The 24,999-nt window shown below is 39.1% G+C and overlaps 1 protein-coding gene across 2 annotated transcripts in view; it reads right to left on the bottom strand.

Moving 5' to 3' along the window:
* Positions 1–294: 294 nt before the first annotated feature.
* Positions 295–24,999, bottom strand: part of LOC126817387 (arrestin domain-containing protein 17) — a 30,245-nt gene continuing 5,540 nt past the window's right edge. Inside the window, exons 2-7 of one of the 2 annotated variants that reach the window (XM_050544344.2) lie at positions 19,375–19,509; positions 13,044–13,279; positions 11,793–11,981; positions 6,156–6,332; positions 5,480–5,582; positions 295–1,350 (exon numbers count right to left, since the gene is read on the bottom strand). In XM_050544344.2, the coding sequence (XP_050400301.1) occupies positions 1,109–1,350; positions 5,480–5,582; positions 6,156–6,332; positions 11,793–11,981; positions 13,044–13,279; positions 19,375–19,509 (1,082 nt within the window). In that variant the 3' untranslated portion in view covers positions 295–1,108. Of the gene's footprint in view, positions 1,351–5,479; positions 5,583–6,155; positions 6,333–11,792; positions 11,982–13,043; positions 13,286–19,374; positions 19,510–24,999 lie in introns of both variants that reach the window. The other variant, XM_050544342.2, reaches the window with a different exon arrangement.

Consider the following 24,999-nt stretch of genomic DNA (forward strand, 5'->3'; position numbering starts at 1 on the left):
TAAACTTCGTACGAGAACATTTCTTTGGCATTCTGGTTAGTTTTCATTTTGCGTATTCCCTTTGGTTGTCTGATTAATTACGGCATTTTAAATATTTTGCGGAACTTGTAATTGTTAGACCGATAAATAACAGCGGAACCACTCAGTTGATCTAGTTTTAGTTACCCCCCCCCCCACACACACACACACACCCTCACCCATCACGATGTCACTTTTAATTTTTAAAACATTCGATAAAAGTGAGCAATACCCCTGTTGCACCCTAATCACCCCCCCCCCCCCCACACACACACACACAGTTTTACCACATTGGCGTTAGGTAATGTTAATTCTTCCCGTGACACCATTTAACACAATGTGACTTTTAATTTTTAAAACATTCGATAAAAGTAAGCGATACCCTTGGTGCACCCTATTCAACCCTCCCTACAGTTCTACCACATTGGCGTTAGGTGGTGTAAATTATTCCCGTGACACTATTTAACACACTGTCACTTTTAATATTTAAAACATTCGATAAAAGTGAGCAATACCTCATTCAACCCACTCCGCAGTTCTACCACATTGGCGTTAGGTAATGTTAATTCTTCCCGTGACACCATTTAACAAATTGACGAATTTCACCTAAACAATAATCTTTTTAAGTTTTACACGTCAGTTCTCCCCCATCCCACCTCAGATAAGATATGATACTGTATCAAAGAAAGCAAGACAACAACTACAGATGTACCATTCCAAAAGAGGCTTCCATTAATTCCTGACATGCATTGACGAGTTGCGTTTCACAGTTCACCCGTCTTCATTAGCCCAGGTTAGGAGCAGAAAAGTAGGACGTTAAACTCCATTTCATTTCATTTCATTTCACAGTTCACGTTGTCGTTTAAGCACAGCACTCGCCAACCCCTCTCCTTCTATTATCACATATTAAGACATGCGCAGTGATCCATTCATTACGTCTGTACCCAGAATCTATTATATTTAGCTGGACGTTCGAGTGACATGTCAATACACTCCACTCTCGGGTTTATTTTGGGGTACAAATATATTAGTGTGTTTGTGAGATTGGTTGAGTGATGTGTCGTCCTTCTGTATTGATTGTTAAAATGTACTAGGCTGTTGATTGTCCGATTAATTCAACACTTGTGTCCGTTCGACTAGTTATCGAGAGCTCTGCCTTTTCTATTAATTGTTTTCGTCGTATACTTGGACTCTGTCTTAATTTTAATATATAGTGTTTCTCTCTTCGTACATCCCGTAATTCATCGTAATATTTATATTTGGGTCTAAATTCACACATCGTGTCTTTTTCAACTAGGATACCGTTCTCATGGTTACTGTGACATTCGTGTTCTGTGGAGAGAAAAAAAAAACATAAACATTATATATGACAATGAAATGAAATGGGGTTTAACGTCCTATTGTTCTGCTCCGAACTGGGCTAATGAAGACGGGCATGCGCCATACAGTGTGCTATGAGGGAAATTTTGCCCGGACAGCGGCACTATGGCCTACTTTTATACCGAATTCCAACTGCCAAGGGATCTTTTACGTGCACGCCAATGTGTACACGGGACCTCGGTTTTTTGTCCCATCCGAACGACTAGACAGCTGTCCTTGTCAGGCCCTTCGTCCTGCATCACTGACAAGGGGGAAACCACGCCGGAAAATCTGGATGAACTTTATCGGCCAATGCAGGGATCGAACACCCGACTTCCAGGCTAGCGAGCCAGAGCCTTACTCACCTAGCCACCGTGGCCCCCAACAACTGAGTATTAATCGCGGCAATCTGATTAAAACACAGATCCTATTTCGTTTCGTTTTTTTATACTTTACAATTTCGTTTTACTTGTCTGCACAACACTAGGATCTGGAAGAGTTGTTACATAACATGCGTTCTAGTTGATGTAAGACATTAGCCAATGAAACCATCTGTTACAGCCACTTCTTCGCGTGCGATGCACGGAGCTGTGGGTAAACCACTAGAAACGTAAACGCTGATTGATTAATCAATGTCTGGCGTCATAGGGTCAAAAGTGAACTCCCACTATAACTTGTCAGATCTTCATGTAGTGAAAGCCATCGAAAGTATAAAAGACGAAACGAAATATAGATCTGTATTTTAATCAGGATGTAAATATGGGATTTAACGGGAGAGATAGGGTTTAAAATCCACTTAAAACCAAACTAGATAATTTCAATAATTCAGGCCCCAAGTTTACAAAGCATTCTCAGACTTAAGTTAAGAATTTACTCAAAATTGTTCACCTTATTTTAACTAAACTATAGCCCTTTATAAAACTTTTTTTTTTTAATATATCAAATTCTTCAATAAGAAACTATGTGCAAAGTTTTGTGTTTCTGGATCAAAGATAGTTCACATAAACAGTGATTAAGTTTGAGAATGCTTTGTAAACTTGGAGTCAGGTGCTCGTAGTGGTCTTAACCAGTGGGAATAAATCTGAGAATCCAAATGAAATGAAATGAAATGGGGTTTAACGTCCTACTGTTCTGCTCCTATGCTGGGCTAATGAAGACGGGCATACGCCATACAGTGTGCTATGAGGGAAATTTTGCCCGGGCAGCGCCACTATCGCCTACTCTTATATCGAATTCCAACTGCCAAGGGATCTTTTACGTGCATTCCAATGTATACACGGGACCTCGGTTTTTCGTCTCATCCGAAGGACTAGACAGCTTTCCTTGTCAGGCCCTCCGTCCTGCATCACTGACAAGGGGAAACCACGCCGGAAAATCTGGATGAACTTTCTCGGCCAATGCAGGGATCGAACACCCGACCTCCAGGCTAGCGAGCAAGCGTCTAACCCACTTAGCCACCGTGATCCCCAAGAATCCAAAGGAAACCCACGAGGTCAGACAGGCGACGACCCAGTACAAAAATACAACACATACATGTGGTTTAACGACAAACAGTAACCGCATAAAATAACTGGTCACGATAGTTTCAATTCTGGTGGTGTCTATTGTGACAAGGGGGGGGGGGGGCACGGTGGCTCAGTGAGTAAGACGTTGGCTCTCTAACTTGGAGGTCCCGTGTTCGATCCCGGTGTTGGTCGAGAAAGGTCGACGGGATTTTACGGCTTGGAACCCCCTTGTCAGTAGAGCAGGGCAAAGGTTCGGACAAGGACACCGTACAGTCGGTCGGAAGGGACACTGTGGTGCACGTAAAAGATCCTCTGCCAGTGCAAAATTACCCTCATAGCACACTATGTGGCATATGCCCGTCTTCATTAGCCAAGTCGTAGCAGAACAGTAGGACGTTAAACCCCATTTCATTTCCATTGTGAGAGATAAATATCCTGTTAAGTACAATTTGTATAATTTAAGAATAAATAAGAATCAAAATTATGACCTAATACGCTCTCCATATAACGGAGTTTAAAATTAACGATCTTGGTATGATGGCTAGGACAAAGCGTGCAGTCGTTCGTTTAAAACGAAAACTCGTCGAGGTTCACTCGTGTGCTCGTTGGTGTGCACGTTAAAGAACCCCTGACAGTTAGATTCGAGTTAGTCCAATCTGATTAAAACACAAATCTGCTCTTCGTTCATTTTTTTACATCTTCGATGACCATCGCCTGGTGTATTGAAGGCAATTAAAACGAAATTTTGAACTATATAAAGCGAAACGAAATAAGTTATGCGGTTTAATAATATTATTCAAAACCTGTCTTGGAAAATATAATATAATAACCGCATACAAGGATCGGTAATTTGTGAAGGAATTACGGAAGTTTTAGGGACTCAAATTATTATCTGCGCAGTAATAAGATTGGGTATCGCGGGGGTAGCAGTCGGAATTCAAGAGGTTAGGGGGAACTATCGGATATGATAAATTGGATGTCCGATTAAATTATTATCTACGCAGTAATAAGACTGGGTATCGCGGGGGTAGCAGTCGGAATTCAAGAGGTTAGGGGGAACTATCGGATATGATAAATTGGATGTCCGATTAAATTATTATCTACGCAGTAATAAGACTGGGTATCGCGGGGGTAGCAGTCGGAATTCAAGTGGTTAGGGGGAACTGTCAGATATGATAAACTGCATGTCCTGTTAAAATGTTTATCAATTATTATTTACGCATTAATAAGATTGCATACCGTGGGGGTAGTATTTGGAATTGAAGTAGGTAGAGGAAATTATCGGACGTGATAAATTTAATTTATTTTACGTTAAAGTGTTCATTAAATCATTATCTACGCAGTTCTACTGTAATTGTAAACTAACAGTGTAGTCAAGGGGGGGGGGGGTAACAAAAACCATAACAAGGCAAGAGAAGGGATAACCATCTTTCTCAGCCATATTACATTAAAGAAGCCAAGTCTTTATCTCAATATCATCCACAGTCTTTGACATTGCAGACACGACTTATTTGTCATTGATGTTGTGATCTTATCGTGAACAGTTGGGCTTCCGATATCCAATAAAATAAAACTTTAAAAATTCGTGTGCCAGAATACTTTCGAGTGCCAGTTGTATGAAAATGATATTTTTGCCAATTTATCAGCTGGCAATAGTGAATAGTGATTATTCTTTAACAAGGTAGGACGGTTTATGGATACCATCTATTTTAAGGCTTGATTTTAATAAATTTTAAAAATATCACTTAAAAATATGAAATTGTAACTTTAAACAGACGATATGGGTGTCTATGTGATAAATGGACGCTTGTAGCTGTAAACCCGGAACAGTTCAACTTTCACTAAACATGCATAGAATGAGAAACACGTAATACAAACTTCACTCTCATTCATCAAATTATACTATTTACGTAACATACCAGTCACTGGTTTTTTTTTTCGTCCTCTCCTACTTGCGATTTATTGGTCTACATTTTATAATTGCAATTAAAATAAACTTTAAAATAATGTCTAGGGTTCTCAATTATGTTGTTTTCACGTTCTATTTATGATTTTATTTATTTAATGGTTGGGCCGAGAAAGCTCACCCAGAATTTCCGGCGTGGTTCCCTCTTGTCAGTGATGCAGGACGGAGGGCCTGACAAGGACAGCTGTCTAGTCATTCGGATGAGACTGAAAACCGAGGTCCCGTGTACACATTGGCGTGCACATAAAAGATCCCTTGACGGTTGGAATTCGATATAAGAGTAGGCCGTAGTGCCGCTGTCCGGGCAAAATTTCCTTCATTGCACACTGTATGGCGTATGCCCGTCTTCATTAGCCAAGTCGAAGCAAAACAGTAGGACGTTAAACCCCATTTTATTTTATTTCATTTTACTTATATAAAGGTTGTGTTTTTGTTAACCTGATAGGACCCGTAGAAAACCCACGAGGCTGGACAGGCGACCCTTCTCCTGAGAGAGAGAGAGAGAGAGAGAGAGAGAGAGAGAGAGATCTAGTTTGTGTCGTGTGGACGTTAAACTCCATTTGTCTCTCTATATATATATATATAATTTTGGACAGGGCATATAGATTAAACATTATACAAATCCATATACCTTGATAACTCCATTTAACTGATATAATTCCCTTTTCTGGAATTGTTGTTATGGTAACTGGAACGGCTGCGTATAAAATGGCATCTGGAAAATGTGCTTCTAACTGAAAAAAGATAGCATACGTATTTAGAAATCAATAGGATAAAAAAACGAGGTACTACGAATGAACATATTATAAAATAAATAAATGAATCCAATCGTACAGACTGTCATTTAAAGCAGCGCTCGCCATTTGAGAAAATAAAATGAAATGGGGTTTAACGTCCTACTGTTCTGCTCCTATACTGGGCGTACGGGCATACGCCATACAGTGTGCTATGAGGGAAATTTTGCCCGGGCAGCGGCACTATCGCATACTCTTATATCGAATTCCAACTGCCAAGGGATCTTTTACGTGCATTCCAATGTATACACGGGACCTCGGTTTTTCGTATTATCCGAAGGACTGGACAGCTGTCCTTGTCAGGCCCTCCGTTCTGCACCACTGACAAGTGTAAACCACGTTGGAAAATCACCATTTGAGGAAGTCACAGCGTCTTAGTGAGTATATGGTAGAAAATTCTGTTTTACTTACTGCTACACAATATCGAACATCTATAACTCGACATTAGTATATTTTACTTACTGCTACACAATATCGAACATCTATAACTCGACATTAGTATATTTTACTTACTGCTACACAATATCGAACATCTATAACTCGACATTTCGATAATCGAGAGGGACACGTAGGTGGGATATGTAGACAGAAATCTTTCCAATGTCTTCGTTGTCCAGGTCGTATAGCCTCGGTTAACTCGACCTCTTCTAGCACTACAGCGGAAGTATAGGTGTCGCCATAGGTCAGAAGCTAAAAGGATAAACAAAAAATAAAAAGCGATGTTATACAATCATAGGTGTCGCCATAGGTCAGAAGCTAAAAGGATAAAAATAAAATAAAAAGCGATGTTATACAATCATAGGTGTCGCCATAGGTCAGAAGCTAAAAGGATAAAAATAAAATAAAAAGCGATGTTATACAATCATAGGTGACGCCATAGGTCAGAAGCTAAAAGGATAAAAATAAAATAAAAAGCGATGTTTATATAATCATGATTAATTATAGTTTTGTTTTTTTTAAAATGAAGTGAGAGAGAGAGAGAGAGAGAGAGAGAGAGAGAGAGAGAGAGAGAGGAAATGGGGTTTAACGTCCACTCGACCCAAACTAGGTCATTTCGGGACTAACACATGGTTCAATTTTATTTCAGTAATTCGCTTGCGCGTAGGGGTCTTTAGCAGTGGGAGGAAATCGGAGGACCCGGAGAAAACCCACGAGGTTGGACAGGCGATCCTACTCCTTGTCACGTACAATGATACAGCCATCCAACCCCCCTAAAATGAAGTGAAATGGGGTTTAACGTTTTCGTTGTCTGTACCAGCCAGGAAAATCACGACGGGTTTATGTCACGCACAATGAGGAAACGCTAGATCGCAGACGGTCTAGCACAAATGAAGTCACATATGAATTGTGGGTTAGGGTTTGGGGTAAGGTTTAGGTCTAGGTCTAGGTCTAGGTCTAGGGTTAGGATTATAATTGGTTCTAGACCTGTTCATCTGCAGTCCTAACCCTAACCCACGCCCCATATGTGCTAGACCGTCTCCGATCTAGCATTATCTGGCATGGTTTCGAATTCCCGGTTGTTCGTGTCGTGACAAGGAGTAGGGTCGCCTGTCCAACCTCGTGGGTTTTCCCCGGGTCCTCCGGTTTCCTCCCACTGCTAAAGACCCCTATGCGCAAGCGAATTATTGAAATAAAATTAAACCATAGGTTAGTCCAGAAATGACCTAGTTTGTGTCGAGTGGACGTTAAACCCTATTTCTCTCTCTCTCATCTAGCAGTGAGGGTACTGGGTCCATTTCTTTTTTCGATTTCGAGCTGTCGATGGATACCATGCTAGGCCCGCCCTGCACCACTGACAAAGTCAGATCGTGAGCTTGTGCTTATATGATGTTCTATACCGACTTTCTAGTGTCTGTGTGTGAGGAGGGAGGGGGAGAATGTTTAACGTGTGGGCGTTGTATCATAGGTCTGTCATTGAGTCAACTGGCGTGGGTTCGATTCCCCAGTTGTACGTGACAAAGAATAGGGCCAACCTGTCCAACCTCGTGGGTTTTCTCCGGGTTCTCCTGTTTCCTCCCACTGCTAAAGACCCCTACGCGCCAGCGAATTAACGAAATATAATTGAACCATGTGTTAGTCTCTAAATGACCTAGTTTGTGTCGAGTGGACTTTAAACCCCATCTCTCTCTCTCTCTCTCTCTGTGACTTTCTTTCATTATAAAATCAATACAATGGTGCACAGAGTTTGATCTACGCATTTAAAATGACCCAAGACAGATGGATTTCGCTCAGCGTAGGCGTAAATCCATCTTCTTTAGTCCTGCTAAAAGTACGACTATTAAACTTCATTTCATTCATTCATTCATCAAATTCTGTTGACAGTCACGTTGGCATACAGTGTGACTGCGTGCAGTCATGTCAAGGCTGTAAGATCAGAGTTTAACCGTTGTCAGTCGCTACATTATTTGTTTGCCCAGCCGGGATCTAACGTTCTTATAAAGTGAATTATGTCAGAGCTAAATCTGACCAGATCTTTAATTTGGCTTCAATTATTATATAATTTATTTTTTTAGACATAGACATTTATTTACATGACATATTCTCTCTAGATCATCGGATACAATGGATAGTCGAGAACTTAGTGACACTGATTAAAAATTGCCCCGACCCCTGCTTGATGCGGGGAATTCGTTCGCATACCTTTTGGCATCTGAACGTATTTTTAACATTGGGACTATTCACAAAAAATATCTGTGTATTCAAAATTATTAGCTCAACCGTAAAGGGGCACTACTTTGTTTCATGGTAAACGATGAAAAAAGAAAAAAGTATGCCGACACAAACTGATTTCAACACTGGTTTAATAGCATTTTAGCCAAAGATTTTAGCAAGCGAATTATTGAAATAAAATTGAACCATAAGCAAGTCCCGAAATGACCTAGTTTGTGTCTGGTGGACGTTAACCCTCCCTCTCTCTCTCTCTCTCTCTCTCTCTCTCACACACACATTTATGTTTATATGATTTGAGTGTGTCTCGTTGACTCCAATTCATATAACTGCAATTTCAGCACCGTACGAGGAAATAGATATCGAAACAAGTGACATTATTGTCAATGATACACAAGTAAACTGTCACAGTGAACAATAAATGAAATCTACACGTCAAAAGATAACTCTTCTTTAACAATAAACACGTAACTCTTCAAAAAAAGAGAAAAAATGAAAGTTGGAACTAATAACCATGACAAATGGATCACATTTATCTTTCTTTTAAAATTTATAATAAACACGAGCTTTTTTCATTGGTTGTTCCGATGACGTAAAAGGAATACCACATACGGTCATGACGGACATGGCTTTGCAATTTCATGATTTCCGTATTATCAAAGGTATTTATTTACTAAATGGTTTCCAGTGGAATTGTGTAGAAACACGAAAATTACATTGAAAGCCATAATTATAAACATTTGGCTGAAGTAATTCGTCTGCAGTTGTATTCTTAAAGTAGCTAAGTCTCTAACTCATTATCATCCAAAATCTTCGACAGAGAAAACACGAATTATATATTAGTTTAAACCAACAATGATGCTGTGATCTTACTGCAAAATGATGGGCTTCTGATATCCAATATTTAAGACAAAATAAACATTTTATCATTGGTACACGAATCGTGTACCATAATGCGTTTCGGCCCCATTTGTAACAAGGGACTCGAAGAACGAGGCTAGACATATGCCACAAGTCATGTCAAACGGTGACGTCATATTCTTATCTGGAGAGCATGCACAATAAATACTTATAGACTGGAATAACCAGACGCTAGAGATCGGCATTCGATTGAGACTTCTGGCGTATTTCGTCGAACATAACTGATTAGAAATTATTGTAAAAACAGAAACGATTGAATGTAAATCAGTTTATATACATTCTATTACATTATTATATACGTTGCGACCCATTTGTGTCAATTTCTAGGTCCCAAATATTAGCGATTTAGCTCCTTTAAAGTTTCAACAAAGTGTTAAACGCCATTTTATATAACAATTAGTAGTAATTGAACTGAAAATACGACGGTCAGAATTCTATAAAATATAATAACTGTTTATTACTGGTCCCGAGTTCACAAAACATTCTCAGACTTAAGTTGAGAATTTACTCAAAATTGTTCGCCTTTTTTTAACTAAAATATAGTAAAATATAGCTCTTTATAAAACGTTTGTTGTTTTAATGTATCAAATACATCAATAAGAAACTATGTGCAATTTTTTGTGTTTCTGGATCAAAGATATTTCTCATAAACAGTGACTGAAAGTTGAGTAAACTCTTAACTTAAGTCTGAGAACGCTTTGTGATCTCGGGGCCTGAGTGATATGTTTTATAAAGACTAAAGTATTCTAGTCGAATCCTTCCTCAGTAATAAATATTAATGATATGAGATTCAATCGGATTAAAACACAGATCCTATATGCTTTCGTTTTTTATAATTCAAAATTTCGTTTTAGTTGTCTTTACTACATTAGGATCTGAAAGAGTTGTTATATAACCCACTTTCTGGTTGATGTGAGGGATTAGCCAATGAAACGGTCTGTTACGACGAGTTCTTAGCGTGCGATGCACGGAACTGTGGGTAAACCACTAAAAACGTCAGCGCTGGGTGATTAATGAATGTCTGACGTCATGGGGCCAAAAGCCGCTCGTACAACCAATGACGTGATCCTCCACTACAACAGGTCAGATCTTCATGTAGTGGAGACCATCGAAAGTCGAAAGTATAAAAAAAACGAAACGAAATATAGATCTGTATTTTAATCAGATTGTATGATATTAAACGCCCTACTGTTCGTGCATATGCCATGCGGTGTGCTCTCGGAGTGGGGTGTGGGTTTGGGGGTCCCGGCTAGACAGAGGCGCTACGGTGGTTGTTTTATGTAAACGCCACGTGAACTCAGCCTTTCGTTCAATCCGAACGACTATTTATTGCCAGGCCCTATGCCCTGCACCTCTACAAAGAGGAATTATGTACGAGCTCACTCTGCCTAGTGCGGGCCTTTCTTTTAGCTTCAAATCTTATATATATTATCATTGAGCCATTTATTCACATGACAAGACTTAGTTTCAGTTGTCAAGTACCGTTGCTACGATAATAAACGATATACGCCACATCTTCAAACGGTCATAACTTCGCCCAGACTAAAGTAATATATTCATATTTCATTATCTATTTTTGACTTTGACTTATTATAGCGAGAAGGTCCAGCTCTTTATCTAAATCTTACATAATCCATCTGTAATGAACATTAAAATGGCATTATGTAATAGTAAGTGCAGGGGGGCTGCACCACACAAAATTTACACAAAAACAAATACACGGACGGGACATCATACTCAGAAAAACACAAACATAAAGACAATTAAAAAAAAAGTGAATGGATTTAGATAAAGAGCTGACCATTTTCGCCATCGTATTTCATAAATAGATAATGCAAAATAAATATATTGACGATTTCATTCAAATTACCTGAATTTAAGGAAAGTTATCAATAGTTGTAGATTTGACAAGATGTGTGCATTGATCGTAATCACTGTACTGGTCATTCTAGTATTAGCCTCGCTTCTTCATTTTTAAGTTAAATCATTAAATGGCCGAACCGTTCTAATCTAATTAAATTCGGAACCACCCGATGGCATTGAGAGTTGATTATGGTCTTGCCATGTTAATAAATATCGAATTAATAATTTAGATGACATTTCAGGCTTCAAGAAAGACCTGAAATAGGCAGATTTAGCTCTTACATAATGGCTGTTTATATATTACGTAGAATTATGTCCGATTGTTCTCCAATCTGATTAAAAAACAGATCTATATTTCGTTTCGTTTTTTATACTTTCGATGACCTACACTACATGAAGATCTGAACGGTTGTAACGATAGGTCACGTCAGAGGTCATACGAGGGAGTTTTGGCCCTATGACGTCAGACATTTAATTAACCAATCAGCATTGATGCAAAACACGCCTAAAACTCGCCGTAACAGACCATTTCATTGGCTATTAAGTCACATCATTCAGAACACGTCAATGATAACAACTCTTCCAGATTCTAGTGTAGTAAAGACAAGTAAAACGAAATTTTGAACTATAACAAACGAAACGAAATAGTATCTGTGTTTTAACCAGATTGATTGTTTCCCATTCTATATTCCACTGTACCTGTTTAAGTTGTATATCACAATGACCAGATTTTCTCATTGATAAGTTGTGAAGTTGGACATCAACACGAATGTTTTCTCCAGGAACGTAGGCACGTTTAATAACAGATAAAGAACAGGTAACTCTTCCTGGGCGACAGCAAACAGAACTAAAAGATCTCTCGGCATGGTCCTCTAGAGCATGACGAGGCTGAAATAATAATACACATATTCATTAGTGAAGGGTATCGTATACGAGGCACAGTGTGCTTGCGCTTTTTAGAATATCCGATAATTCGGGTTGGTTCTTGATCTCTCGGGGAACGTGGTGTTGGGTCAAACTAGATTTGATCGGGGTGTTGGCCAAGAAAGTTCTCGGGGATTCCCCTTATATTTGCTACAGCGTCTATACGATTGGCAACAGGAGTGGGTGAAGCTTGCATGGTGCCCCTGTCAGATAAGTCACTGTGGGACCTTGCATTAACAGTGACAAATGGGGCATATTTTGGTCATTGTCCGACACACTCATACAAGACAAATGCAGTGTTCGTGTCAGTATGGTAGATTTATTTGACAGAACGTTAAAGACCCTCTGGTAGATGGAAATCCACAAAAGAGTAGACTGTATAGCGCCGCTTTTTGGGCAAAATGTCATTAAAATCGAGGTTACCGGCACCTCTCTGCACGTTTTGTTTAATTGTACTGCCTATAAATTAAAGACTGTCGAAAACAGTAAAACCTTGTCCGATCCACCAGGACAACGATTGCATTAACGAGTTGTTTTGCCAGGTTGTAAATGCACCCAGTTTGGTTTGGTTTATTTTTGCTGAATTACATAGACAACCAATCTGATTAAAACACAGATCCTATTTTGTTTCGTTTTTCATAGTTCAACATTTCGTTTTACTTGTCTTTACTACACTGGGGTCTGGAAGAGTTGTTATATAATCCGCGTTCAGGATGATGTGAGGGATTAGCCAATAAAACGGCCTGTTACAGCGAGTTATGGCGTAAGGTGCACGGAACGGTGGGTAACCCACTAGGAACATCAACGCTGGTTGGTTAATCACATGTCTGATGTCATAGGGTCAAGAGCCGCTGATATGACCCCTGACGTGACCTCCCACTACAACCGGTCAGATCTTCATGTAGTAGAGGTCATCGAAAATATAAAAACCGAAACGAAATATAGATCTGTATTTTAATCAGATTGATAGAACACGAACTTGGACGGAAAAGTCGGGGTGGACTGAAATTCAAAATGGCAACTTACCGAGGGTGTTCTTTTCTCTGCATCTCGTTTAGAATCTAGATCACGTAAAACTGTAAAATGTTTCTGTGTTGTTAAATTATCTCCCGTTGTTCTGAGTACTATACCAACCACCGTATACCTAACACTAGCATCCGGACCTTCAAATGAGCATGGTATACCTTCCGGTAACTTATATTGAAACGGAAATAAGTGGCGCCCTCTCTTTAAAACTTCTCGACTCTCCCAACCACCTTCGTCTGTAACTAGAACATAAAACATGATCAGATCACACATTTTAAAATCATGATTCTATTTCATCATGATTCAATCTGATAAAAAATTATGATTCTATTTCATTATGATTCAATCTGATTAAAATCATGATTCTATTTCAACATGATTCGTTGGTTTGATTTATAATAATACAATCTGAATTAAATAGTGATTTTATTTCACGTTGCCCTAAACATTTCTGTAGCATTTGTCAATTATTGTTTTCCAGTATCAGTCGGGTTTGTGTTGGTTAGTTTGAAGTCCAACTCTTGATCACTCTCGAGTCCCCTTTTTACCTCAGATGCACTCTAAAATCCGATACATTCTCCGGTAAGCGAAAAAGCACAGATTTGTTGCGAAGTTGTAGCATCGCAACGTTTTCACAGAATCATTTCGAGTGACGCGAGGGAATTAAACTTGATTCTACTTCTTCGTTTCAGTCAGGGTACCTTTTTCGTGAATGCCAACAAGTATACGGGACTTGAGTTTTTTATTCTATCCGAACGACCAGAACCTACACCACTGACAAGGGGACGCCTTACTGGAAATTATCGAGGTCAACACCTCGATCATTTGGTAAAACAGGAACAACTAGAACCCACACCTCAGAAACCTGAGGAACATGCTCGGCCAATATTGGGATAGAGTATGCGCCACACCCATCGCCCCACTGCTGTAAAACGATGATGATTGTATCATTGCATCATGTGAAGACCTTTTGGTTAAAAATAATCCGATATAGTTTAATTCAAGCACCTGAGATAATTCAGTTGAGCTAGCTAGACTGTTCTAGATAATCAAATAATATTCTGTCATTACAAGTTCTTAATTGAATTTAGTCGCCTACATCCAGTCACAGAACACAGTCATTTATCGACTGTTAAAGATTCCATGCTCTGTCAGCAAGTTCTAATTGTGTCTTGTAGTCAGTGATTGAAAAGCTAAACGATATCAAAACCTTAAAGGGATAGTCCCAGAGATATGTGTGTGTGTGTGAGAGAGAGAGAGAGAGAGAGAGAGAGAGAGAGAGAAACAGACAGACAGACAGTGAGAGGGGGGGGGTTAACGTCCACTCGACACAAACTAGATCATTTCGGGACTGACATATAGTTCAACTTTATTTCAATAATACGCTTGCTTGTAGGGGTCTTTAGCAGTGGGAGTAAACCGGGGACCCGGAGAAAACCCACGAAGTTGAACAGGCGACATTACTCCTTGTCAAGTACAACCGGGGAATCGAGACCACGTCAGTTGATTCAATGACAGACCTTATGATACAGCGCGCGCGTGCTAACCATTCGGCCATCCCCCCCCCCAATTATGAATGGAAGTCGTACAGCAAATCGGAACCTAGTCTAATAAACACCGCAGGCTAGCGATGCCATCGAGAGTTGACTGTGGCCTGGATAAGTTAATTAATGTCTAATTAATAATTTTGTGTGTAGTAAATGATTGTCGCGATTATCATGTCACACAAACAGTTGTTGAACGAAATAAGTTACGTAACGCCATTGCTTTTAAATTTTCGGACAAGGTGAATAACATATGTCGTCATTACATACTAAATTCAACTTTTATTTACAGAATTCTCGGGATATCCCTTTAAACTCAACTTCATGTCTATGTAATTTGTTAATTTCCTGCGGCATCAATGGAGAATATATTTTATTTTCTCCAACTCCCACACACCTTCATCAGCCAGCCATCGTATTGATTTAACATAAAGTCAGTGTTTTATACGATGTAGGCAGCCTTATAAAATGTAGATGATGCAGAAAGCCATTTATAACACGATCCCGACCGCATTATCCTTATTACTTCTTTTTTTTCATAAAAGTAATGTTTTCAATAAGCGATTCTGTCATCCGAAATACGTGAAGATCTAAATAAAAATCAAACCTTAGATCGTATTCTGTTATAGTCATGGAGCATTGGGAGTGGGTGGGAGATAGAGCGAGGAGGGAGAGGGAACTTAACGTCCATTCGATACAAACCAGGTCATTTCGGAACTAACATATGGTTCAATTTTACTTCAATAATTTGCTTGCACGTAGAAGACGTCTTTAGGACAAAAGGGAGGAAACGTAGGAATTGCAACGAAACCCTACTCCTGTTAATCGAAACCAAGCCACTTTACTCAATGAGATCTACAGCGCATGCGTTAGTCCAATGTGTACACGACACCTCGTTTTCTTGTCCCATACGAACGACTTGACAACTGTCCTTGCCAGGCCCTCAGTCCTGCACGATGAACTTTCTCGGCCAGCACCGGAAGTTAAGCCGTGACCTCCTGGCTAGCGAGCCAGCGTCTAATGCCCCCGTCAGATCGGGGTGGCGTCCTTACTGCACTGATGCTATCCGGGTCAGAAAGCAGAACCTTGGCGTTTGTTTTTAACATTCTCAAAACAAACGCTGTGACTCGGTGATCATTGGCGACCATGGTGACTACAGCACGATATCTGGTGTTTCCACAGCGCTTAGGACGATTTTGGCATTTTCCGTCGCCGTAACAGCACATTAAGAACGCCACCCCGTCTGACGGGGGTATTACTAATTAGTCACAGTGGTTCCCAGTTTCTAAAGAAGCATAGAGTAACCTATATATTGTACAACCTACGCAGACAATACCCATTATCGCACTTAAACATGGTATTAATGTAATGAAACCATACACCATGTTTTATCAATTAGAATCGGAGTTATCGTGCTCCAAAACATCGATAAATCAAATTGTTTATCTCTGTTCATCATGGCCCTCAGTCGCCACATTCACATAATAAACATCTACATCATGTTTCAACATTATTAAACATACATTATGACGTCATACTAATAATGACGTCATTGTATTAATCTTATTAAACATACATTATGCAAGAGCTAAATCTGTCTATTGCAGGTCTTTCTTTAGGCCTGAAATGTTATCTAAATTATTAATTAGACATTAATTAATTTATCCAGACTATAATCAATTCTCGATATTTAGCGGATTGGAATACATTTCGTGAAGGATAATTAAACGTAAAAATGGATAATCGAGACTCTGTTTTTTTTGTGGGTTTTTTTATAGTCCTGACTTTAGTAATGATGATCGAAACTAGCCTAAAATTCAAAAGCTAATATTTCGGTTCAGAGTGGATTAATTTGACTGTTATTTTATTTACATTATCTATTAACTATTATAGCAAGAACTGTCAGCTCTTTATCTGATCTCCCATAATGTATCTTTAAATATGTTTATCTACACTTATAATCGCACTCATTCGAGATATTTACATAACAAATATCTACACCATGTATGAACATTATATTATATTAGGGTAAATTATGACCCAATAGTAAATGTTTAATACATCGTGCTAATCCGTACAGTATTACTCAATTCGGTACACCAATCTGATTAAAGTAGAGATCTATATTTCTAGTTTCTTTTGTTATACTTTCGATGGCCTCTACTACATGAAGATCTGACAAGTTGTAGCGATAGGTCACGTCAGAGGTCATACGATCGGCGTTTGACCCTATGACATCAGACATTTGATTAACCAATCAGCATTGATGTTTCTAATGGATTACCCAAAGTTCCATGCAAAACACACCTAAAGCTCGCCGTAACAGACCGTTTCATTGGCTAATCCCTAACAACTAACAGAACACGTCAATGATAACGACTCTTCCAGATCCTAGTTTAGTAGAGACAAGTAAAACGAAATTTTGAACTATAAAAAACGGAACGAAATAGGATCTGTGTTTTAACCAGATTGTTCAGTAAACTATATTTTAATAGATCTTCATCCACCTTAATTACCCCCCCCCCCCACCACACACACCCATTTATATCTATTTCATATTGTCTTATATGTTTCTTTAATCACCTGTCTCCAGTATTCTTTGTTTTACACTTTAAATTGACCATATAAACTGTAGGAGAGCCACGGTGGCTAGGTGGGTAAGGCGCTGGCTCGCTAGTCTGGAGGTCGGGTGTTCGATCCCTGCATTTGGCCGAGAAAGTTCATCCAGATTTTCCGGCGTGGTTCTCCCTTGTCAGTGATGCAGGACGGAGGGGCTGACAAGGAAAGCTGTCTAGTCGTTCGGATGGGACGAAAAACCGAGGTCCCGTGTACACATTGGCGTGCACGTAAAAGATCCCTTGGCAGTTGGAATTCGATATAAGAGTAGGTCGTAGTGCCGCTGTCCGGGTAAAATTTCCCTCATAGCCCACTGTATGGCGTATGCCCGTCTTCATTAGCCCAGTTCGGAGCAAAACAGTAGGACGTTAAACCCCATTTCTTTTCATTTCATTTCATTTTGTAATTAACGTCTATGGGCTAAAGCGTTTTAAGTTACCATGTGTATTGTTTGCATAGACGATAGAATTGTACGATTAATGCCCTAGGCGATACATGGGGATATATAGACCCACATAACAAAATTAGAGGGAAGCTTTCTAGAAAACTGTCATAAGGAGATCAACTTCAGATCACATCCCTAAGGACAGACTTGATTTACCAATATTTGGATATTTGGAGACATACGTTTATGTCAATTCCCATATCCACATTGGAGCTTATCTACTGTTAAACATACATTATGCAAGAGCAAAATCTGCTTATTACAAGTCTTTCTTTAGGCCTGAAATGTTATCTAAATTATCAATTAGACATTAATTAACTTATCCAGACCATAATAAACTCTCGATGTCAAGGCTAGCCTTCGATGTTGGCTAGATTAGATTCCTATATGCCGAATTCCACCCACTCCTTTCTCGGCTCATAGTGGATCAATTTGACTGAAATTTTCAGCAAATTACCTTTACACTATCTAGTTTTTAACTATTATAGCGAGAACTGCCATCTCGTTGTCTTATCTCCCATAATGTATCTTTAAGCATTGAACCAACAGTTGTTATATTGATTGTCGGCTGTAAGTTATGTTGATTATTGTTAACCAAAGAATAGAGAAACATTAAAGATACATTATGGGAGATTAGATAAAGAGTTGGCAGTTCTCACTATAATAGTTAAAAACTAGATCATGTAAAGGCAATTTGCTGAAAATTCCATTCAAATTGATCCACTATGAACCTAAGCGGTTGAAATTTCCGGCTAGCCTTGATCATCATTACTAAAGTCAGTACGATAAACAGCATAGTCTCGATTATCCATTTAATCGTTAAATCGTGAAGGAAAGTTATGCAGTAAATCGGCTCATAATCCACTAAAGATCACAGGCTAGCGATGCCATCTAGAGTTGATTATGGCCTGGATAGGTTAATTAATGTCTAATTAATAATTTAGATAACATTTCAGGCCTAAAGAAAGACCTGCAATAGACAGATTTAGCTCTTGCATAATGTATGTTTAACAACCAAGAAAAGTCTTGTCTTCATTTAGTCAACAACGAAGATCCAAGAAAATAAACAAGGATTGCACTTGTACAATATCTCAATTAAAAGAAGCGTTATGATATACGAAAACGTGAGATGGACAGACAGACACGGCTGGTTCGGAAATCGGGAGTATATGGAAACTTCCCTGTCAGTGGTGCAGGAGGGCCTGACAAGAACAGCTGTCTAGTCGTTCGGATGGAACGAAAAACCGAGGTCCCGTGTATACATTGGCATGCACGTAAAATATCCCTTGCCAGTTGGATTTCGATAGAAGATTAGGGCATAGTGCCGCTGACCGGGCAAAATTTCCGTCATAACACACTGTATGGCGTATGTCCGTCTTCATTAGCCCAGTCGGAGCAGAACAGTGGGACGTTAAACCCCATTTCATTTCATTATCATTTTCGTTGCCATGGCACGATTTTCCTCGTAACACACTGCATGGGTTACCCCCATCTACATTAGTCCCGTTGGTGCTGTGGTGTACGACATTACGGCATATTTCATTATTTTACTTCTTTGAACTCCAGAAACGTAGGACGCTCCGTCTCATGTCATGTCATTAATCTAATTAAACAAAAAGATTGTCGAGAAACCATTTTATACCCAGACTGTTGACAAGTGATGGACAACATCTGCTTAGCTAAGAGAAAATTGTAATATAAAAATACAAAAATTAATTTACATTACCTTTTCCCCATAGACAAAATCGATCATCAAAATAGATCTCTTCTTTCTCGTGTTCTACTTCCGTCCTGCGTATTCCCTCGTGTGCGTGTTCGCGCCATTTAGCACGAGCCGATCCCTTGAACCTCAATTCGACCCCTAAAATAGAAATAAACAGATTTTAGCTCAACTTAATTGCTTCAAATGTTATGAAAACTAACCATCGAATTTTAAGTATTTTTGGGTTGGTGTTTTTGTCGTAGCTTTTATTCATAGCAAATTGGGGAGCTTGTTTTGTTTTTGTTTTTTTGTTTTTTTTTTGTTTTTTTGTCATCCCATCTAAACGACAGCACATCTTTCTTGTCATTTTCATTGGAACTACTCCTGATTGACAAGCGAAAAAAAGGTCGAAATCCGACCCTCTGATAATCAAGTTGTGATATTTTTTACTGAAAAAGAGGGGGGTTAGTTGGTCGAACGGTTAACGCGTGTGCGTTGAATCACAAGGTCTGTCATTGAGCCAACTGGCGTGGTTTCGATTCCTCGGTTGTACGATACAAGGAGTATGATCTCATGTCCAACCTCGTGGGTTTTCTCCGGGTCTTCCGGTGTCCTCCCACTGCTAAAGACCCCTACGCGCAAGGAAATTCTTGCAATAAAATTGACACATATGTTAGTCCCGAAATGACCTAGTTTGTGTCGATATGATGGTAAACTCTGTCCCCCTCTCTCTCTTTCTCACTCTCTCTCTCTCTCTCTCTCCTAGCTCTCTCTCTCTCTCTCACCTGCCCGGATGGAGGCGTTTCCACAGTTTACACAATGAAACTGATACTACCGTTTGATATTACAGTTGTTAAACTGGATGTCATGACTATCGATTGAATGTCATTCTATATATAATGTCACAGAATATTTTATCTGGTATAAAAATAGATATACCGAGGGTTGAATGATTCTTGTATTATATCATCAACACCTAATAACTAGGTATTGTATTTCTGTTAGAAACAAGATCTCAATTTATCAGATATCAATAGAAAGAGAGAGAGAGATGGGGTTTAACGTCCACTCGACACAAACTAGATCTTTTCGGGACTAACATATGTTTTAATTTTATATCAATAATTCGCTTGTAAGTCGGAAAACAAGAATGTAACGTCCATTCGAAACAATGACATTTCTGGACAAAAACATGGTACAATTTTATTACATATTGTCACGTAAAGGCTTGGAATCGAAACCACGTCGCTTGACGCAATGACATGCGTTATGATCTTGAGCAGTAGACCACTCCACCTCCATCACCCCCCCCCCCCCCAAAAAAAAAAAAATATCTTAAAAAATTAAAAATCATAATACAATATTATAAATCACTCTGGCATATTGTCAACTGAAAATGTCCCGGTAATCTAGTAAGCAGGACATTTGACACTCGGGTACAAATATAAATAACTATAATGTTAGTCGAAAAGTGATCGAAAAAGTGTGTTAAAGGGACATGAGAATGAGAGAGAGAGAGAGAGAGAGAGATAGAGAGAGAGATAGATAGATAGAGAGAGAAAGAGAGAGAGAGAGAGAGATGGGGTTTAACGTCCACTCAACACAAACTAGGTCATTTTATTTCCATTATTCGCTTGTGCGTAGGGGTCTTTAGCAGTGTGGGAAACCGGGTTAAGGGGACATACAATTTGAGGATGTGTGTATTAATTTATGATAAAATTTTGACGATTGATTGTGTAGGCTGGTGGATAATGTCATAATTCGCATTGGGGGGGGGGGGGGGTGAATGGCTGAATGGTTAGCGTGCGCTCGCTGTATCATAAAGTCTGTCATTGAGTCGACTGGCGTGGTTTCGAATCCCCGGTTGTACGTGACAAGGAGTAGGGTCGCCTGTCCAACCTCGTGGGTTTTCTCCGGGTCCTCCGGTTTCCTCCCACTGCTAAAGACCCCTACGCGCAAGCGAATTATTGAAATAAAATTAAACCATATGTTAGTCCCGAATTGACCTAGTTTGTGTCGAGTGGACGTTAAACCCCATTTCTCTCTCTCTCTCTCTCTCTCTCTCTCTCTCTCTCTCACAATTCGCATTGTATGTAAATGAAACTTAAAGGGCATTATGGGAGATTAGATAAAGAGCTGATCGTTAACTGTTATTAAATAAATAATGTAAAGAGAATATGCCGCTAAAAATTTCAGTCAAATCGATCCACTCTGAACCGAGATATTAACGATTCAATTTTAGGTCTAGCCTCAATCATCATTATTAAACTCGGTACCATAAAACACACTGTCTCGATTATTCATTTTGACGTTAAATGGTCGATCACAAAATGTATTCAAATCCAGTAAACATCACAGGCTAGCGATGGCATAGAGAGTTGATTATGGCCTGGATAAGTTAATAATTATTAGATAACACTTCAGGCGTAAAGAAAAACCTGCAATTGGCAGATTTAGCTCGTGCATAATGCATGTTTAAGCCTTTAAGGTCTGGAGTTTACAGTTTCAAAGATGCTGAATAAAAAGTGACACAGATGAATACGCACAGGAGTTATCCGAGTTTTTCGCATTGATAAAATACAAATATTGGCTGGATTTGATACAAATTAGGTTTGAGACCAACCAAATCCCCAATGTGGAACCGTTAAGATAGTAAATACACCAAGCAATCAACGAAGATCTCGACACTTCGAGGTTGGCCATCTGTAAAATATCATTAGTCAGAATGTCAAAACAAGATGGAAGCTAAAAGACAGACAAATTATATATTAGCTGTAACTGAAGAGAGAGAGAGAGAGAGAGAGAGAGAGGGGGGTAGGTGGTTTTAACGTCCACTCGACACAAACTTAGTCATTTCGGGACTAACACATGGTTCAATTGTAATCCAATAATTCGCTTACGCGTATGGGTCTTTAGTAATTTGAGGAAACCGGAGGACCTGGAGAAAACCTACGAGGTTGGAAAGGCGACCCTATTCCTTGTCACGTACAATCGGGGATTCGAAACCACGCCAGTTGACACAATGACTGGCCTTATGATACAGCGCGCACGTGCTAACCATTCGCCCAACCAAACCCACATAAAGTTTAAGAGATGAGATGAGAATATTAGTAGGTTGAGACCTGGAGAAAGACAAACGACCATTTGGAATGTCTCGCATAAACCCGTGTTCGAACCCATGACTTGCAATGATAAGATTCCTAATGATCTTGGGGGGTTGGATGGCTGAATGGTTAGCGTGCGCGCGCTGTGTCATTAAGCCTGTCATTGAGTCGACTGGCGTGGTTTCGAATCCCCGGTTGTACGTGACAAGGAGTAGGGTCGCCTGTCCAACCTCGTGGGTTTTCTCCGGGTCCTCCGGTTTCCTCCCACTGCTAAAGACCCCTACGCGCAAGCGAATTATTGAAATAAAATTAAACCATATGTTAGTCCCGAAATGACCTAGTTTGTGTCGAGTGGACGTTAAACCTCATTTCTCTCTCTCTCTCCCCCTAATGATCTTAATCCATCGCGTTTGATCACATGGCCACCCAACACCAGACCCGTCTTAATTATCCCAGTTGGAGCAGAACAGTAGGACGTTAAATCCCATTTTATTTTATTTCATTTCCTAACATCCGAATTTGAATCCCGCTGTGAGCCGAGAAGAACCCTGGGATAATACCCCGTACTGCATTTCTACCGTCCCAAGGTTTGTCACTACCCCGCAATATGTAATTTCGAAATCTACTTTTAGCTGTCTATGGCGCTGATCATATTTGTTTTTGAATTCGAAAGACCAGCAATATCCCATTTCGAAATATAATAACAATTTAAACTGCAAACTATTAAGTGTTTAGATAGATATATATATATAAGAGAGAGGGAGAGAAATGGGGTTTAACGTCCACTCGACACAAACTAGGTCATTTCGGGACTAACATATGGTTTTTTAAAATTTTATTTATATAATTCGCTTGCGCGTAGGGGTCTTTAGCAGTGGGAGGAAACCGGAGGTAGATATATAAGATATAGTAACATATTAACCTAGTGTTTAGTGTGATATATAAGATATAGTAACATATTAACCTAGTGTTTACTGTGATATATAAGATATAGTAACATATTAACCTAGTGTTTAGTGTGATATATAAGATATAGTAACATATTAACCTAGTGTTTAGTGTGATATATAAGATATAGTAACATATTAACTTAGTGTTTAGTGTGATATATAAGATATAGTAACATATTAACTTAGTGTTTAGTGTGATATATAAGATATAGTAACATATTAACCTAGTGTTTAGTGTGATATATAAGATATACATGTAGTAACATATTAACCTAGTGTTTAGTGTGATATATAAGATATAGTAACATATTAACTTAGTGTTTAGTGTGATATATAAGATATAGTAACATATTAACCTAGTGTTAAGTGTGATATATAAGATATAGTTACATATTAACCTAGTGTTTAGTGTGATATATAACATATAGTAATATATTAACCTAGTGTTTAGTGTGATATATAATATATAGTAACATATTAACCTAGTGTTTAGTGTGATATATAACATATTAACCTAGTGTTTAGTGTGGTATATAACATATTAACCTAGTGTTTAGTGTGATATATAACATATAGTACCTTATTAACCTAGTGTTTAGTGTGATATATAAGATATAGTAACATATTAACCTAGTGTTTAGTGTGATATATAACATATTAACCTAGTGTTTAGAGTGATATATAAGATGTAGTAACATATTAAACTAGTGTTTAGTGAGATTATTTAGTGACACGTCTCAGTTTAAATGTTAGAACAGTGGTTATTGTGTCTATAAATCGTGGATATTTTACAAGTAATTATAGGTTATATGAAACGTACACCATGTTAACAACTCGCCTGTAATTGTAGTTTATAGTTTATATGATTATAGTTTATATGAAATGAAATGGGGTTTAACGTCCTACTGTTCTGCTCCTATACTGGGCTAATGAAGACGGGCATACGCCATACAGTGTGCTATGAGGGAAATTTTGCCCGGGCAGCGGCGCTATCGCCTACTCTTATATCGAATTCCAACTGCCAGGGGATCTTTTACGTGCATTCCAATACATACACGGGACCTCAATTTTAGTCTCATCCGAAGGACTAGACAGCTGTCCTTGTCAGGCCCTCCGTTCTGCACCACTGACAAGGGGAAACCACGTCGGAAAAATAGTTTATATGACACGTAAACTATATTAATAACTCGCCTGTACAACTCGTCTTCTATCGATCGATATTACAAATATTGTAACGAAATGACGCTAGCTCGCTAGCCTGGAGGTCGGGTGTTCGATCCCTGCATTGGCCGAGAAAGTTCATCCAGATTTTCCGGCGTGGTTCTCCCTTGTCAGTGATGCAGGATGGAGGGGCTGACAAGGAAAGCTGTCTAGTCGTTCGGATGGGACGAAAAACCGAGGTCCCGTGTACACATTGGCGTGCACGTAAAAGATCCCTTGGCAGTTGGAATTCGATATAAGAGTAAGCCGTAGTGCCGCTGCCCGGGCAAAATTTCCCTCATAGCACACTGTATGGCGTATGCCCGTCTTCATTAGCCCAGGTTAGGAGCAGAACAGTAGGACGTTAAACCCCATTTCATTTCATTTCATTTCAT

This window comes from Patella vulgata, chromosome 4 (genome assembly GCF_932274485.2).
Source record: "Patella vulgata chromosome 4, xgPatVulg1.2, whole genome shotgun sequence".
Taxonomy (NCBI): Eukaryota; Metazoa; Mollusca; class Gastropoda; family Patellidae; genus Patella; species Patella vulgata.